Here is a 14,642-nt window from a genome sequence, read left to right on the forward strand (position 1 = left end):
GTTATGTTAGTCCAGCCATAAAGCCACAAGTAGAGACCAAAACAGATTCCATTAAGAACAGGGACCCAGGTTAGCAACTGGAACTTGGCTTGTTTAGTTCAAGTCAAGCATAACCTTGAAGCAAAAAAGGGAACTCTGGTTTAGTAGTGTAGCCCAATAAATCAAACTGAGAACAGTCATGAAAGATCAATACCAAAGAGACAGTTGAGTTGAGAAGTTTATTAAAACTACTAAAGTCACATGACCAGGTTAACTTCTCCACTAGACACCACAGTTTGCCCACTAGAGATGGTCTTGACGTTAGCATCTCTTCCTGGAAAAGAAATGGTAGAATCGTGAGGCATTTAAAAACCAAATTCTCATGGTTCCTGAAGTCAGTTTACAACAAGCACTCACTTTTCCTAGTGCAGCTTTGCTCACAGGAGCCAGAAGAGGGATGGCACACTGCTGTACTACAGTGGATGAAGATCTAACAGAGGGGGGAAAGGGATAAGCCACAGAAAGAAAAACACCTAATATTAAGGATTCAGGCAAGGCTGCAGAGCATACGGTTTCCTGTAGAGGAGCCAGTGATGCTGGATCCACAAATGTGAACATCTTCACAACAAAGCGCTTGTAGTGGGTTGGGAACTGAAGACCAGAAGATCCAGCCACCGGAACCAATGAGGTCAGGTAACGGTCATCCTGGTAAGGGCATCTGAAAGGTAAAGAGGCAGTCAGAAGTGCCTTACAGCACACTAGATGGATAAAGACTGGCCTTACTCACCCATCGACCAGAAGGTCCCACTGAGGTAGACTGAGTGGACTGGGGGTTGATGTCGCCCAGCAACGTCCCAGCATTAGGACAATGTTGGGGTCGGTCCTCTCCAAAATGCGCACCTCAACATACACAGGCTCCCGCAGGACTTTTGTGACGGGATAATCAGCATCACCGTAGTAGGACGTGTATGCCTCATCCCCTGAGGAAGAAAACCAGCGTTTAACCAGAAACTGCTGCAACCTGGAGTTTTAGAAAATACTTATGCATACTTGGACAGACACTTACCTTCTGCACAGCCTTTGGTGACACATTGACCATTTGCCAGTCTAAGCTCCACCCTGAGGGGTCCAGAAGCCGCTACTGGTGGAGGTGCAGGAACAGTGTTGACCTCCACAACCAGAGCTTCCACAGAAGTAGCAGAGTACCTACACTGGAAGAGAAGCCTAGACAACAAATAGTGAGCTTGTAGCCTTTGTCAAGGATTCATATTTTTTTTTCTAAATAAAATAAAATCCCTACTCAAAATGGCTGTCCCTTGTGATGGAACCAAGTGGTCCGACACCCACTTCATACGAGGAGGTCATTCGGTTTTCATACACCACATATCCACCGTCCTCCTGCAAATAGTAACTGTTGGCATCCAGGCCATTCTAAGCCATGCAGAACAGAACCACAAGCAGCTACTCACCATCATGCTTGTGCCACATGCAGTGACAGGGAACTGGTATATAGCAAAGGAAGGTGTGGATCCCACAGGACTGCAAGGTGGGTCGTTTCCACCCAGGAGACGGACTGAATCCAGGCTCAAGCGAGGTAGTGTAACATCTCTTGCCACCACTACCACAAACTGACCATCTCTTATACACTGGACAGTCACTGGAACAAGGTACAAGAGCAGGTTATTACTGAGGAGTGGTTTAACATGAACACCTTTGCATTGACTCACTCTTACCTGCCTTCCCATAGAAACACTGCTGTCCGTTAAAGCAGCAGTTGATAGCGTCACACTCAGCACCACTGATACCAGGTGGGCCACATTGGATCTGCTCATAATCAGCTACAGCACATTTGTCAAGGGGCTCTGCCTGCGCCACTGGCTGCTTAGACTGAACCTGCTGATGAAACTGTTGACTAGCTTGTTGTTGAACCTGCTGAGGAAACTGTTGACTAGCTTGTTGTCGAACCTGCTGAGGAAACTGTTGACTAGCTTGTTGTTGAACCTGCTGAGGAAACTGTTGACTAGCTTGTTGTTGAACCTGCTGAGGGAACTGTTGACTAGCTTGTTGTTGAACCTGCTGAGGGAACTGTTGACTAGCTTGTTGTTGAACCTGCTGAGGATACTGTTGACTAGCTTGTTGTTGAACCTGCTGAGGATACTGTTGACTAGCTTGTTGTTGAACCTTCAGAGGAAACTGTTGACTAGCTTGTTGTTGAACCTTCTGAGGAAACTGTTGACTAGCATGTTGTTGAACCTTCTGAGGAAACTGTTGACTAGCATGTTGTTGAACCTTCTGAGGAAACTGTTGACTAGCTTGTTGTTGAACCTTCAGAGGAAACTGTTGACTAGCTTGTTGTTGAACCTTCTGAGGAAACTGTTGACTAGCTTGTTGTTGAACCTTCAGAGGAAACTGTTGACTAGCTTGTTGTTGAACCTTCTGAGGAAACTGTTGACTAGCATGTTGTTGAACCTTCTGAGGAAACTGTTGACTAGCTTGTTGTTGAACCTTCAGAGGAAACTGTTGACTAGCTAGCTGTTGAACCTTCAGAGGAAACTGTTGACTAGCTTGTTGTTGAACCTTCTGAGGAAACTGTTGACTAGCATGTTGTTGAACCTTCTGAGGAAACTGTTGACTAGCTTGTTGTTGAACCTTCAGAGGAAACTGTTGACTAGCTAGCTGTTGAACCTTCAGAGGAAACTGGGGCAGATTACTCCACTGTGGAACAGCATGACAAAAAGCACAAAACCACACACAAAGTGCCAGCGATTGAACAGCACACCAGCTTCCTGCCATTGTTCAACAGCTAGTCACACTGTTGAGATGATGCCCTTTGGTCTTTTTGTATTCTACAGATTTTGGCTAATTAACGATAATCCCTCCCTCTTCATGAACAGTCATGATTCTCCAGACTTGCCCAAATGGGAGCTTATGCTACCAGAAAATTCTCATCAAAATGATACGCATGTGATGTAGGCCTATATTGACTCCAATTAGTCAGATTTGTCATATTGAAGACAAATAAAAAGGTTCATGCTCAGGTTTGCTACTGGAGCTTGCCCAAAGTACTTTGGGTAGATGTTTGGTGCATTCCGCTTTGCTTGTAGACATGCAGAAATGCTAACTAGCATTACTACTTTTACAATATCTTTATATGGCAGAAATAGTAAGAGTAGTCTGTAGTTCCAAATTTAGCAACACACTCACAAACCTCCCTAAGCACTTCCCCTCGGGGCAATCCCTGTCGCCAGTTTGAAGTGTTCCACAAGTGGACAAGAGAGGTTTATGTGGACAGACCTTCGACTCCTTAGACAGAGGGGACCAGTCTACTCATATATACTTTAATTACAAAATAAATGTAACCGTAATCAGTTACTTATGAAAATGTTCATTATTACAAAGGGGGTTACATCTGAATATTTTCTGTAAAAAGCTAGGATATGTTGAATAATATGAATTTGTTGCTTTGCCTGTGCAGGATGCCTCTTGCCATTTACAGTGTTTTTTTTATATCCAATTGCTAGGACCCATTTCTCAATACTTAGGTCACTTTTTCAAAACTCTTCACACAGTTCTCCTAACAAACTTTCAGCTCGGCACAGCAGATCATTTCACATTCAAAATGCACTAAAACTACCAAAACACAATTCTTTCCCCTAGCAAAGGTTTTCAACCAACACGCACACACACTTTGTCAATCCCCAAACGGACGAGGCGTTTATACTTGACGCACTCGCCGTTGTACTATTCTGTGAAACGACAGAGGGCGACTCGGAGAAATTGTTCTATAAACCATCAGGAAACAGCAGTGAGAGAAGAATGTAGCTACACAGGTGACCATATTTATTTGAATAAACTTCACCAAAAACCACACTACAAAAGAATCGTGTAAAACTCAGTAAACCTTGATTGCTAATCATGAATACGGTGTATGCTTTCGATTTACCCCGAAAGAAAGTGAAATATGACAACCTGCCCCATAGGTGGGGCACATTAACATGACAGCTTGATGTTATCAGATACAATCAAATAAAACAACAAGACAAAATACAAATTAACTTTCAAATAAAATATACTAATTTCTTCTGAACATTGACTGTCATTCTTTCCTCAATAGAATAGCATAGTTCTAATAGGGGCACATTGTAACAGTTACAACATGCCCCACCTGTGCAACTGGGATTTAAACCCGTCTAGTGTCTTCTGCTGGTTAGAGCAGCATTAAAAGAACTCTCAACTTGGTCTTATTTTCAATAAACTTAAGAAATGTACGTCTGTTATGTTAAATGTTCAGTGAGAGCGTCCAAAGAATTATTAATTGGTGCAGTTTCTCTAAATAATGTTGATATGGCAACTAGTAAATACATTAGGTTTCATCATCCCGGCATGTGTGGAAAGTTAACCTGTTACAACTAGCCCCGCGTTTAAATTCCAGACGGAGAAAAAGAATAACTTCTGTACCTCTGCAAGTCACATAGCATGCAGCCATAGGGTTTCAGACTAAATGGGACTTGCGAAGGTACAGTCAGTTCCACCACATTTGCAGAATAAGGCACTCTTTCCAGGTCAAAAGCAAAGTGACAAGTCAGATACAAGCAAGGATTGATGTCAGTTTTATTGAGAAACTTTCTTTTGCCCTTGAACAATTACAGGACCAAGTGTGGCCTTGCCTTCCCACTGAACACCTAGAGAGAAGAAAAAGAGCAAAGTTAGGAGCACTTAAAACATCAAAAGCAACCTTAAAGCAAGAGCTACCGACCTCCATAGGGAGAAGCAGCAATTCCACCATCAGGACCACATGTTGAGTCACAGCAACCACAAACTTGGTCATTTCCATCAGCAGCAAACCACCTGCAACAAGACAAAGCACTTTCAACATGAGCAAAGTCAGCTTTTTAAAAAAAAGAATAAGTGCAACGTACCCATTGGCAAAGGAACAGGATTTGCGCTGAGCGTCACTGGGTGCAGAAGCAATAGTTGCCTTCAGAACACATGTTATGTAGATCTACAAGGGATGACAGACAAGTCAGAAAACCAAAGCAGATGGGAAGAGAAGTCGAATTAACTCTTGTGGTACATACAGAAGGACTGGTGCTCTCCTGGAACATGAATGCCTCCAGCTGGAACTGGATCTTGTCAACCTGGGACCGAGGCATGAAGCGGGAGCTGGAAGCTGTAGCCTTGGCATCCACAAAGCACCTGACGACAAAGTCACCACAAAGAGCAACTCATGAAGGTTTAAAAAGAGCAAACAAAACAGTCCTATAGCATCAAGAGCCATGACCTTACCCATGATTCTCAATGAAGGAATATCTCGGAAGGGAGTTCACGTCAGGCACTTGAGTGGCCACACAGCTGTCCACAAACACACGCAGAGGCACATGATTGTACTGCTTCACAGATGCCTCGATGTTAATAACGCCACCCAGGAAATAGGAGTATGAAGGCCTCTGGTAGGACCAATCGTCTACAAAAGAGAAGGAACACCCTAGGAAGAGCCACATTTGCAAGGTCGAAGGTCCAAAGAAAGTGCACTTACCCAGCATGAGCTTCAGGGAGAACATCAAGACTTCTTCACCAACCTTGGTTGAGGCATAAGGGACCCATGTTGGCCTCAAGGCATCACTGCTTACATTGTGTAGCCTGTGGTTCATGAAAGTACCCATTAAATGGTCTCCCAGTTGCACAAGCAGTGAAAGTCACAGAGGCCACTTACCTTTGATAGTGGCATTGAACGCCAACAATTGCACCATCGGCCCGGGTAATCGGAGTACCTGCAAGAGCCTCAGGGGTGTAGGTAAGAGAGAAGGTGTAGACAAGCTCATCCTCATTCATCTGTAAGAGATTGTAGTTAAAACAAGACAGTTCCTCATGAAATGTGTAATCATTATTATGAATGAGAGAAAGTGCATTGTGCAATACAGTGGACAAACACTTCAAGCAGGAGAAAACAACTGCAGAGCTTAAAACAAACATTTCTTAAGGCCCGTTCATACCAATGCATATGCCAGCTGCCCTGGCATTGCAAATACAACATACAACAGCAGTGTGAACTGACGGTCCTTGAAGAGGACTTTGGATATCCTCAATTTGAACAAACAACCGATTAAGATTTAGGAGTTCTTACCATCTGCACGCTGTTGCAGTCCTGTAATTCATACTCAAAGAGGAGCACCCTAGACTCAGAGTCCTGACCAGCAACAGGACATCCACCTAAAGACAGACCAGTTGGCTGGATCAACTGACCATTGCTAAACAAGTCCTGCTGGACTTCTACAAGAACCCGGTTCTCTCCGCATTGAACCGCTACGCTGCTGGGAGTCACGGGTTGCCTCAACTGGAAGTCCACCGCCAACTCGCTCTGCACCTCGGGAACGACGGGATACCTCCAATCCAAAGGCTTCACTGGACCCTGCAACAGCTGCTTCTCCTGAAGGCCAAAAGGCTCCTGTGCAAGGCCTCTGGAGGCAGGACCCAAAGGACTCTGAAATGGAGAAGCCACTTGCAAAGGATTCCAGAGCTCTGGAGCAGAAAAGGCAGGACTTCTGAAATCTGGATCTGATTTTTGCCCCGTGCTTCTTGGACTTTGACTGTGCATCAAACTTCCCCATGCATCAGGCAGATCAAACACAACCATCACAACCACCACTAACACACCTCTCAGAAGCCCCATCCTAGCAAACTTGGACACAAATGCCACAACACACACCAGTGCTTGGCTTTGCCATTTTGTACAGCTTTGAATGAAGGTGGCTCATCCCCTTTTAGTTGAATTGATTGCCTTTGATTCTCCTCTGGACCTGTAGAGTTTATATGCATCTCTGGGACCCACAGGGATCTGCACAATTTGTATGTCTCTCTTATCTGACAAATCGAGGGGGACATTTACATGACACCATTTTCAAATGAAACTTTAAATGCATTGTGTTCATTTACACAACAACAGTGCTTTGTGGGCCTTAAAAATGCAAACTTTTAAAAACAGGGTTTCAAAGTTTTTGAAAATGAGACCATTATTGTCTCCATGTAAACTACAAAAACATGAATTTGTGAAAACTGTGACATCATGCGCATGCATATTGCGTGTTTAGTCTATAGGCACGTAGTGTTTCTTTGCAAAGTGTCATCGCCATCTACTGGATTCTCTGCAGAGATTCTCCTAGAGATTTAATCAGATCAACGTCATATTTGCACAGTCTAATCTAAAGGCCTTGGTGATGTTTTCCCTGAAGGTCGTGTCAGTGGCGGCCTCACAAAGTTCGATGGTTCGCCATGACACAGGAAGCTGTTGTAAGTCGGGCATACAATGTCCGATCTGCCCCAAACTTCAGATGTTTGATAAGAGTCCTGGCCTGAAGACATCTACATATGAGTTTCAGAATTAGGCATGGCAAAATGGCTCGATAGCGCCACCTACAACATTTCAACGAAGTGCCCCTCCCGCTACGTTTCACGTACAGGTATGAAATTCGGTACACAGCCCAATACCTACAAAAAATCTCCTGGTACAAAATCAACGACACAGAGGGAAGATAGTGAGGGAAGGGCATGAAAAAGTGAATTGAAACACAGTCATTCATTTTTGTCCACTTGCCCTCAGCTTCTTATTCTTTAACATCAGCAGTTTATGCAACTGGCCACAGACCTACGTTTTCTCAAATTTTCCGCCAAAATGTCTCTAGGAAAAATGTGTGACACAAAGAGCAAGAAGAGTTAACAGGACTAAGACTTAAGTTAATGATGGGACACTAAAATGGACAAATATAATAGTAGACCCCATTTTGAAATGTGTATTTCACAAACCTAATACACCAACAGTTAGCTCTTCAAACCAGTTAAATAGAATTCAAATGGGATGCATTTCCTTGACAGCATGGATACTAGTCAAATTGCCTTCCACGTTCTGTTTTTAATGGTGCAACAACAAGCACAGACAGTTAAACAAAGTAGCTTATTGTCCAAATCTACAGAAGCGACATGGTTTAGACCAGTTAATGTCACACTCTGGAAACGGTTTATAAAGACCCCTTTCATGAGTGAAGGTTAAAAGTCAAAAAAGTTTAAAACATTTTAGACCGCATTTACACCTGTATTTAGCATAGTCCACTTGTGATTGGACTGATAAACGCTTTAGTACCAGGTGTAAACAGGCCCTCAGACAGCAACTCAGGTGTGATACACCAGTTAAGGGACTAAACCAGCTTTTATTAAAGCACCAGTCTACTTTTCAATAAACATTGGGGCTAGCCTAAAGAAAAAAGGCTGGTCACAGTTTGGGATTAAAAAGGACAATGCAGGTTGATACTGATTTCATTGCAGATGCAATGCTGTACTTGCATGACTTCGGGGGGCTTTCAAATAGCATTAGCAAAAAACAGAGGGACTTGGCATGCTTGAATATCAGTACAAGCAGTTATGTTAGTCCAGCCATAAAGCCACAAGTAGAGACCAAAACAGATTCCATTAAGAACAGGGACCCAGGTTAGCAACTGGAACTTGGCTTGTTTAGTTCAAGTCAAGCATAACCTTGAAGCAAAAAAGGGAACTCTGGTTTAGTAGTGTAGCCCAATAAATCAAACTGAGAACAGTCATGAAAGATCAATACCAAAGAGACAGTTGAGTTGAGAAGTTTATTAAAACTACTAAAGTCACATGACCAGGTTAACTTCTCCACTAGACACCACAGTTTGCCCACTAGAGATGGTCTTGACGTTAGCATCTCTTCCTGGAAAAGAAATGGTAGAATCGTGAGGCATTTAAAAACCAAATTCTCATGGTTCCTGAAGTCAGTTTACAACAAGCACTCACTTTTCCTAGTGCAGCTTTGCTCACAGGAGCCAGAAGAGGGATGGCACACTGCTGTACTACAGTGGATGAAGATCTAACAGAGGGGGGAAAGGGATAAGCCACAGAAAGAAAAACACCTAATATTAAGGATTCAGGCAAGGCTGCAGAGCATACGGTTTCCTGTAGAGGAGCCAGTGATGCTGGATCCACAAATGTGAACATCTTCACAACAAAGCGCTTGTAGTGGGTTGGGAACTGAAGACCAGAAGATCCAGCCACCGGAACCAATGAGGTCAGGTAACGGTCATCCTGGTAAGGGCATCTGAAAGGTAAAGAGGCAGTCAGAAGTGCCTTACAGCACACTAGATGGATAAAGACTGGCCTTACTCACCCATCGACCAGAAGGTCCCACTGGGGTAGACTGAGTGGACTGGGGGTTGATGTCGCCCAGCAACGTCCCAGCATTAGGACAATGTTGGGGTCGGTCCTCTCCAAAATGCGCACCTCAACATACACAGGCTCCCGCAGGACTTTTGTGACGGGATAATCAGCATCACCGTAGTAGGACGTGTATGCCTCATCCCCTGAGGAAGAAAACCAGCGTTTAACCAGAAACTGCTGCAACCTGGAGTTTTAGAAAATACTTATGCATACTTGGACAGACACTTACCTTCTGCACAGCCTTTGGTGACACATTGACCATTTGCCAGTCTAAGCTCCACCCTGAGGGGTCCAGAAGCCGCTACTGGTGGAGGTGCAGGAACAGTGTTGACCTCCACAACCAGAGCTTCCACAGAAGTAGCAGAGTACCTACACTGGAAGAGAAGCCTAGACAACAAATAGTGAGCTTGTAGCCTTTGTCAAGGATTCATATTTTTTTTTCTAAATAAAATAAAATGCCTACTCAAAATGGCTGTCCCTTGTGATGGAACCAAGTGGTCCGACACCCACTTCATACGAGGAGGTCATTCGGTTTTCATACACCACATATCCACCGTCCTCCTGCAAATAGTAACTGTTGGCATCCAGGCCATTCTAAGCCATGCAGAACAGAACCACAAGCAGCTACTCACCATCATGCTTGTGCCACATGCAGTGACAGGGAACTGGTATATAGCAAAGGAAGGTGTGGATCCCACAGGACTGCAAGGTGGGTCGTTTCCACCCAGGAGACGGACTGAATCCAGGCTCAAGCGAGGTAGTGTAACATCTCTTGCCACCACTACCACAAACTGACCATCTCTTATACACTGGACAGTCACTGGAACAAGGTACAAGAGCAGGTTATTACTGAGGAGTGGTTTAACATGAACACCTTTGCATTGACTCACTCTTACCTGCCTTCCCATAGAAACACTGCTGTCCGTTAAAGCAGCAGTTGATAGCGTCACACTCAGCACCACTGATACCAGGTGGGCCACATTGGATCTGCTCATAATCAGCTACAGCACATTTGTCAAGGGGCTCTGCCTGCGCCACTGGCTGCTTAGACTGAACCTGCTGATGAAACTGTTGACTAGCTTGTTGTTGAACCTGCTGAGGAAACTGTTGACTAGCTTGTTGTCGAACCTGCTGAGGAAACTGTTGACTAGCTTGTTGTTGAACCTTCAGAGGAAACTGTTGACTAGCTTGTTGTTGAACCTTCTGAGGAAACTGTTGACTAGCATGTTGTTGAACCTTCTGAGGAAACTGTTGACTAGCATGTTGTTGAACCTTCTGAGGAAACTGTTGACTAGCTTGTTGTTGAACCTTCAGAGGAAACTGTTGACTAGCTTGTTGTTGAACCTTCTGAGGAAACTGTTGACTAGCTTGTTGTTGAACCTTCAGAGGAAACTGTTGACTAGCTTGTTGTTGAACCTTCTGAGGAAACTGTTGACTAGCATGTTGTTGAACCTTCTGAGGAAACTGTTGACTAGCTTGTTGTTGAACCTTCAGAGGAAACTGTTGACTAGCTAGCTGTTGAACCTTCAGAGGAAACTGTTGACTAGCTTGTTGTTGAACCTTCTGAGGAAACTGTTGACTAGCATGTCGTTGAACCTTCTGAGGAAACTGTTGACTAGCTTGTTGTTGAACCTTCAGAGGAAACTGTTGACTAGCTAGCTGTTGAACCTTCAGAGGAAACTGGGGCAGATTACTCCACTGTGGAACAGCATGACAAAAAGCACAAAACCACACACAAAGTGCCAGCGATTGAACAGCACACCAGCTTCCTGCCATTGTTCAACAGCTAGTCACACTGTTGAGATGATGCCCTTTGGTCTTTTTGTATTCTACAGATTTTGGCTAATTAACGATAATCCCTCCCTCTTCATGAACAGTCATGATTCTCCAGACTTGCCCAAATGGGAGCTTATGCTACCAGAAAATTCTCATCAAAATGATACGCATGTGATGTAGGCCTATATTGACTCCAATTAGTCAGATTTGTCATATTGAAGACAAATAAAAAGGTTCATGCTCAGGTTTGCTACTGGAGCTTGCCCAAAGTACTTTGGGTAGATGTTTGGTGCATTCCGCTTTGCTTGTAGACATGCAGAAATGCTAACTAGCATTACTACTTTTACAATATCTTTATATGGCAGAAATAGTAAGAGTAGTCTGTAGTTCCAAATTTAGCAACACACTCACAAACCTCCCTAAGCACTTCCCCTCGGGGCAATCCCTGTCGCCAGTTTGAAGTGTTCCACAAGTGGACAAGAGAGGTTTATGTGGACAGACCTTCGACTCCTTAGACAGAGGGGACCAGTCTACTCATATATACTTTAATTACAAAATAAATGTAACCGTAATCAGTTACTTATGAAAATGTTCATTATTACAAAGGGGGTTACATCTGAATATTTTCTGTAAAAAGCTAGGATATGTTGAATAATATGAATTTGTTGCTTTGCCTGTGCAGGATGCCTCTTGCCATTTACAGTGTTTTTTTTATATCCAATTGCTAGGACCCATTTCTCAATACTTAGGTCACTTTTTCAAAACTCTTCACACAGTTCTCCTAACAAACTTTCAGCTCGGCACAGCAGATCATTTCACATTCAAAATGCACTAAAACTACCAAAACACAATTCTTTCCCCTAGCAAAGGTTTTCAACCAACACGCACACACACTTTGTCAATCCCCAAACGGACGAGGCGTTTATACTTGACGCACTCGCCGTTGTACTATTCTGTGAAACGACAGAGGGCGACTCGGAGAAATTGTTCTATAAACCATCAGGAAACAGCAGTGAGAGAAGAATGTAGCTACACAGGTGACCATATTTATTTGAATAAACTTCACCAAAAACCACACTACAAAAGAATCGTGTAAAACTCAGTACCCCGAAAGAAAGTGAAATATGACAACCTGCCCCATAGGTGGGGCACATTAACATGACAGCTTGATGTTATCAGATACAATCAAATAAAACAACAAGACAAAATACAAATTAACTTTCAAATAAAATATACTAATTTCTTCTGAACATTGACTGTCATTCTTTCCTCAATAGAATAGCATAGTTCTAATAGGGGCACATTGTAACAGTTACAACATGCCCCACCTGTGCAACTGGGATTTAAACCCGTCTAGTGTCTTCTGCTGGTTAGAGCAGCATTAAAAGAACTCTCAACTTGGTCTTATTTTCAATAAACTTAAGAAATGTACGTCTGTTATGTTAAATGTTCAGTGAGAGCGTCCAAAGAATTATTAATTGGTGCAGTTTCTCTAAATAATGTTGATATGGCAACTAGTAAATACATTAGGTTTCATCATCCCGGCATGTGTGGAAAGTTAACCTGTTACAACTAGCCCCGCGTTTAAATTCCAGACGGAGAAAAAGAATAACTTCTGTACCTCTGCAAGTCACATAGCATGCAGCCATAGGGTTTCAGACTAAATGGGACTTGCGAAGGTACAGTCAGTTCCACCACATTTGCAGAATAAGGCACTCTTTCCAGGTCAAAAGCAAAGTGACAAGTCAGATACAAGCAAGGATTGATGTCAGTTTTATTGAGAAACTTTCTTTTGCCCTTGAACAATTACAGGACCAAGTGTGGCCTTGCCTTCCCACTGAACACCTAGAGAGAAGAAAAAGAGCAAAGTTAGGAGCACTTAAAACATCAAAAGCAACCTTAAAGCAAGAGCTACCGACCTCCATAGGGAGAAGCAGCAATTCCACCATCAGGACCACATGTTGAGTCACAGCAACCACAAACTTGGTCATTTCCATCAGCAGCAAACCACCTGCAACAAGACAAAGCACTTTCAACATGAGCAAAGTCAGCTTTTTAAAAAAAAGAATAAGTGCAACGTACCCATTGGCAAAGGAACAGGATTTGCGCTGAGCGTCACTGGGTGCAGAAGCAATAGTTGCCTTCAGAACACATGTTATGTAGATCTACAAGGGATGACAGACAAGTCAGAAAACCAAAGCAGATGGGAAGAGAAGTCGAATTAACTCTTGTGGTACATACAGAAGGACTGGTGCTCTCCTGGAACATGAATGCCTCCAGCTGGAACTGGATCTTGTCAACCTGGGACCGAGGCATGAAGCGGGAGCTGGAAGCTGTAGCCTTGGCATCCACAAAGCACCTGACGACAAAGTCACCACAAAGAGCAACTCATGAAGGTTTAAAAAGAGCAAACAAAACAGTCCTATAGCATCAAGAGCCATGACCTTACCCATGATTCTCAATGAAGGAATATCTCGGAAGGGAGTTCACGTCAGGCACTTGAGTGGCCACACAGCTGTCCACAAACACACGCAGAGGCACATGATTGTACTGCTTCACAGATGCCTCGATGTTAATAACGCCACCCAGGAAATAGGAGTATGAAGGCCTCTGGTAGGACCAATCGTCTACAAAAGAGAAGGAACACCCTAGGAAGAGCCACATTTGCAAGGTCGAAGGTCCAAAGAAAGTGCACTTACCCAGCATGAGCTTCAGGGAGAACATCAAGACTTCTTCACCAACCTTGGTTGAGGCATAAGGGACCCATGTTGGCCTCAAGGCATCACTGCTTACATTGTGTAGCCTGTGGTTCATGAAAGTACCCATTAAATGGTCTCCCAGTTGCACAAGCAGTGAAAGTCACAGAGGCCACTTACCTTTGATAGTGGCATTGAACGCCAACAATTGCACCATCGGCCCGGGTAATCGGAGTACCTGCAAGAGCCTCAGGGGTGTAGGTAAGAGAGAAGGTGTAGACAAGCTCATCCTCATTCATCTGTAAGAGATTGTAGTTAAAACAAGACAGTTCCTCATGAAGGTGTAATCATTATTATGAATGAGAGAAAGTGCATTGTGCAATACAGTGGACAAACACTTCAAGCAGGAGAAAACAACTGCAGAGCTTAAAACAAACATTTCTTAAGGCCCGTTCATACCAATGCATATGCCAGCTGCCCTGGCATTGCAAATACAACATACAACAGCAGTGTGAACTGACGGTCCTTGAAGAGGACTTTGGATATCCTCAATTTGAACAAACAACCGATTAAGATTTAGGAGTTCTTACCATCTGCACGCTGTTGCAGTCCTGTAATTCATACTCAAAGAGGAGCACCCTAGACTCAGAGTCCTGACCAGCAACAGGACATCCACCTAAAGACAGACCAGTTGGCTGGATCAACTGACCATTGCTAAACAAGTCCTGCTGGACTTCTACAAGAACCCGGTTCTCTCCGCATTGAACCGCTACGCTGCTGGGAGTCACGGGTTGCCTCAACTGGAAGTCCACCGCCAACTCGCTCTGCACCTCGGGAACGACGGGATACCTCCAATCCAAAGGCTTCACTGGACCCTGCAACAGCTGCTTCTCCTGAAGGCCAAAAGGCTCCTGTGCAAGGCCTCTGGAGGCAGGACCCAAAGGACTCTGAAATGGAGAAGCCACT

General features: G+C 43.9%; 2 protein-coding genes across 2 annotated transcripts; both read right to left on the bottom strand.

Annotated features, from left to right (window-relative positions):
- Positions 1 to 549: 549 nt before the first annotated feature.
- On the bottom strand, positions 550 to 1,797 carry LOC307136725 (zona pellucida sperm-binding protein 4-like; the record flags this gene model as incomplete). The annotated part of the gene is made up of 6 exons (XM_079833974.1): positions 550 to 697; positions 767 to 959; positions 1,046 to 1,203; positions 1,280 to 1,377; positions 1,449 to 1,636; positions 1,713 to 1,797. Coding segments are annotated over 6 exons (870 nt in total), but the record flags the coding sequence as incomplete, so codon positions are not given.
- A 10,940-nt stretch (positions 1,798 to 12,737) lies between these two features.
- Positions 12,738 to 14,372, bottom strand: LOC307135996 (zona pellucida sperm-binding protein 3-like). The gene is made up of 4 exons (XM_079832741.1): positions 13,857 to 14,372; positions 13,680 to 13,783; positions 13,063 to 13,607; positions 12,738 to 12,991 (listed from the first exon to the last, which is right to left on the bottom strand). Exons 1-3 carry the CDS (start codon positions 13,973 to 13,975, stop codon positions 13,426 to 13,428), a joined length of 405 nt encoding a protein of 134 aa, XP_079688867.1. The 5' UTR covers positions 13,976 to 14,372; the 3' UTR covers positions 12,738 to 12,991; positions 13,063 to 13,425.
- Between the last annotated feature and the right edge of the window lie 270 nt (positions 14,373 to 14,642).

Source organism: Gobio gobio (genome assembly GCF_949357685.1).
Source record: "Gobio gobio genome assembly, chromosome: 13".
NCBI classification, from domain to species: domain Eukaryota; kingdom Metazoa; phylum Chordata; class Actinopteri; order Cypriniformes; family Gobionidae; genus Gobio; species Gobio gobio.

Coding starts and splice junctions, on each gene's coding strand:
- LOC307135996 (XM_079832741.1), bottom strand. CDS start 13,975: ATGAATGAGGATGAGCTTGTCTACACCTTCTCTCTTACCTACACCCCT. Junction 13,784..13,856: donor GTTCAATGCCACTATCAAAG/GTAAGTGGCCTC, acceptor CATGAACCACAG/GCTACACAATGTAAGCAGTG. Junction 13,608..13,679: donor CTCCCTGAAGCTCATGCTGG/GTAAGTGCACTT, acceptor TCTCTTTTGTAG/ACGATTGGTCCTACCAGAGG.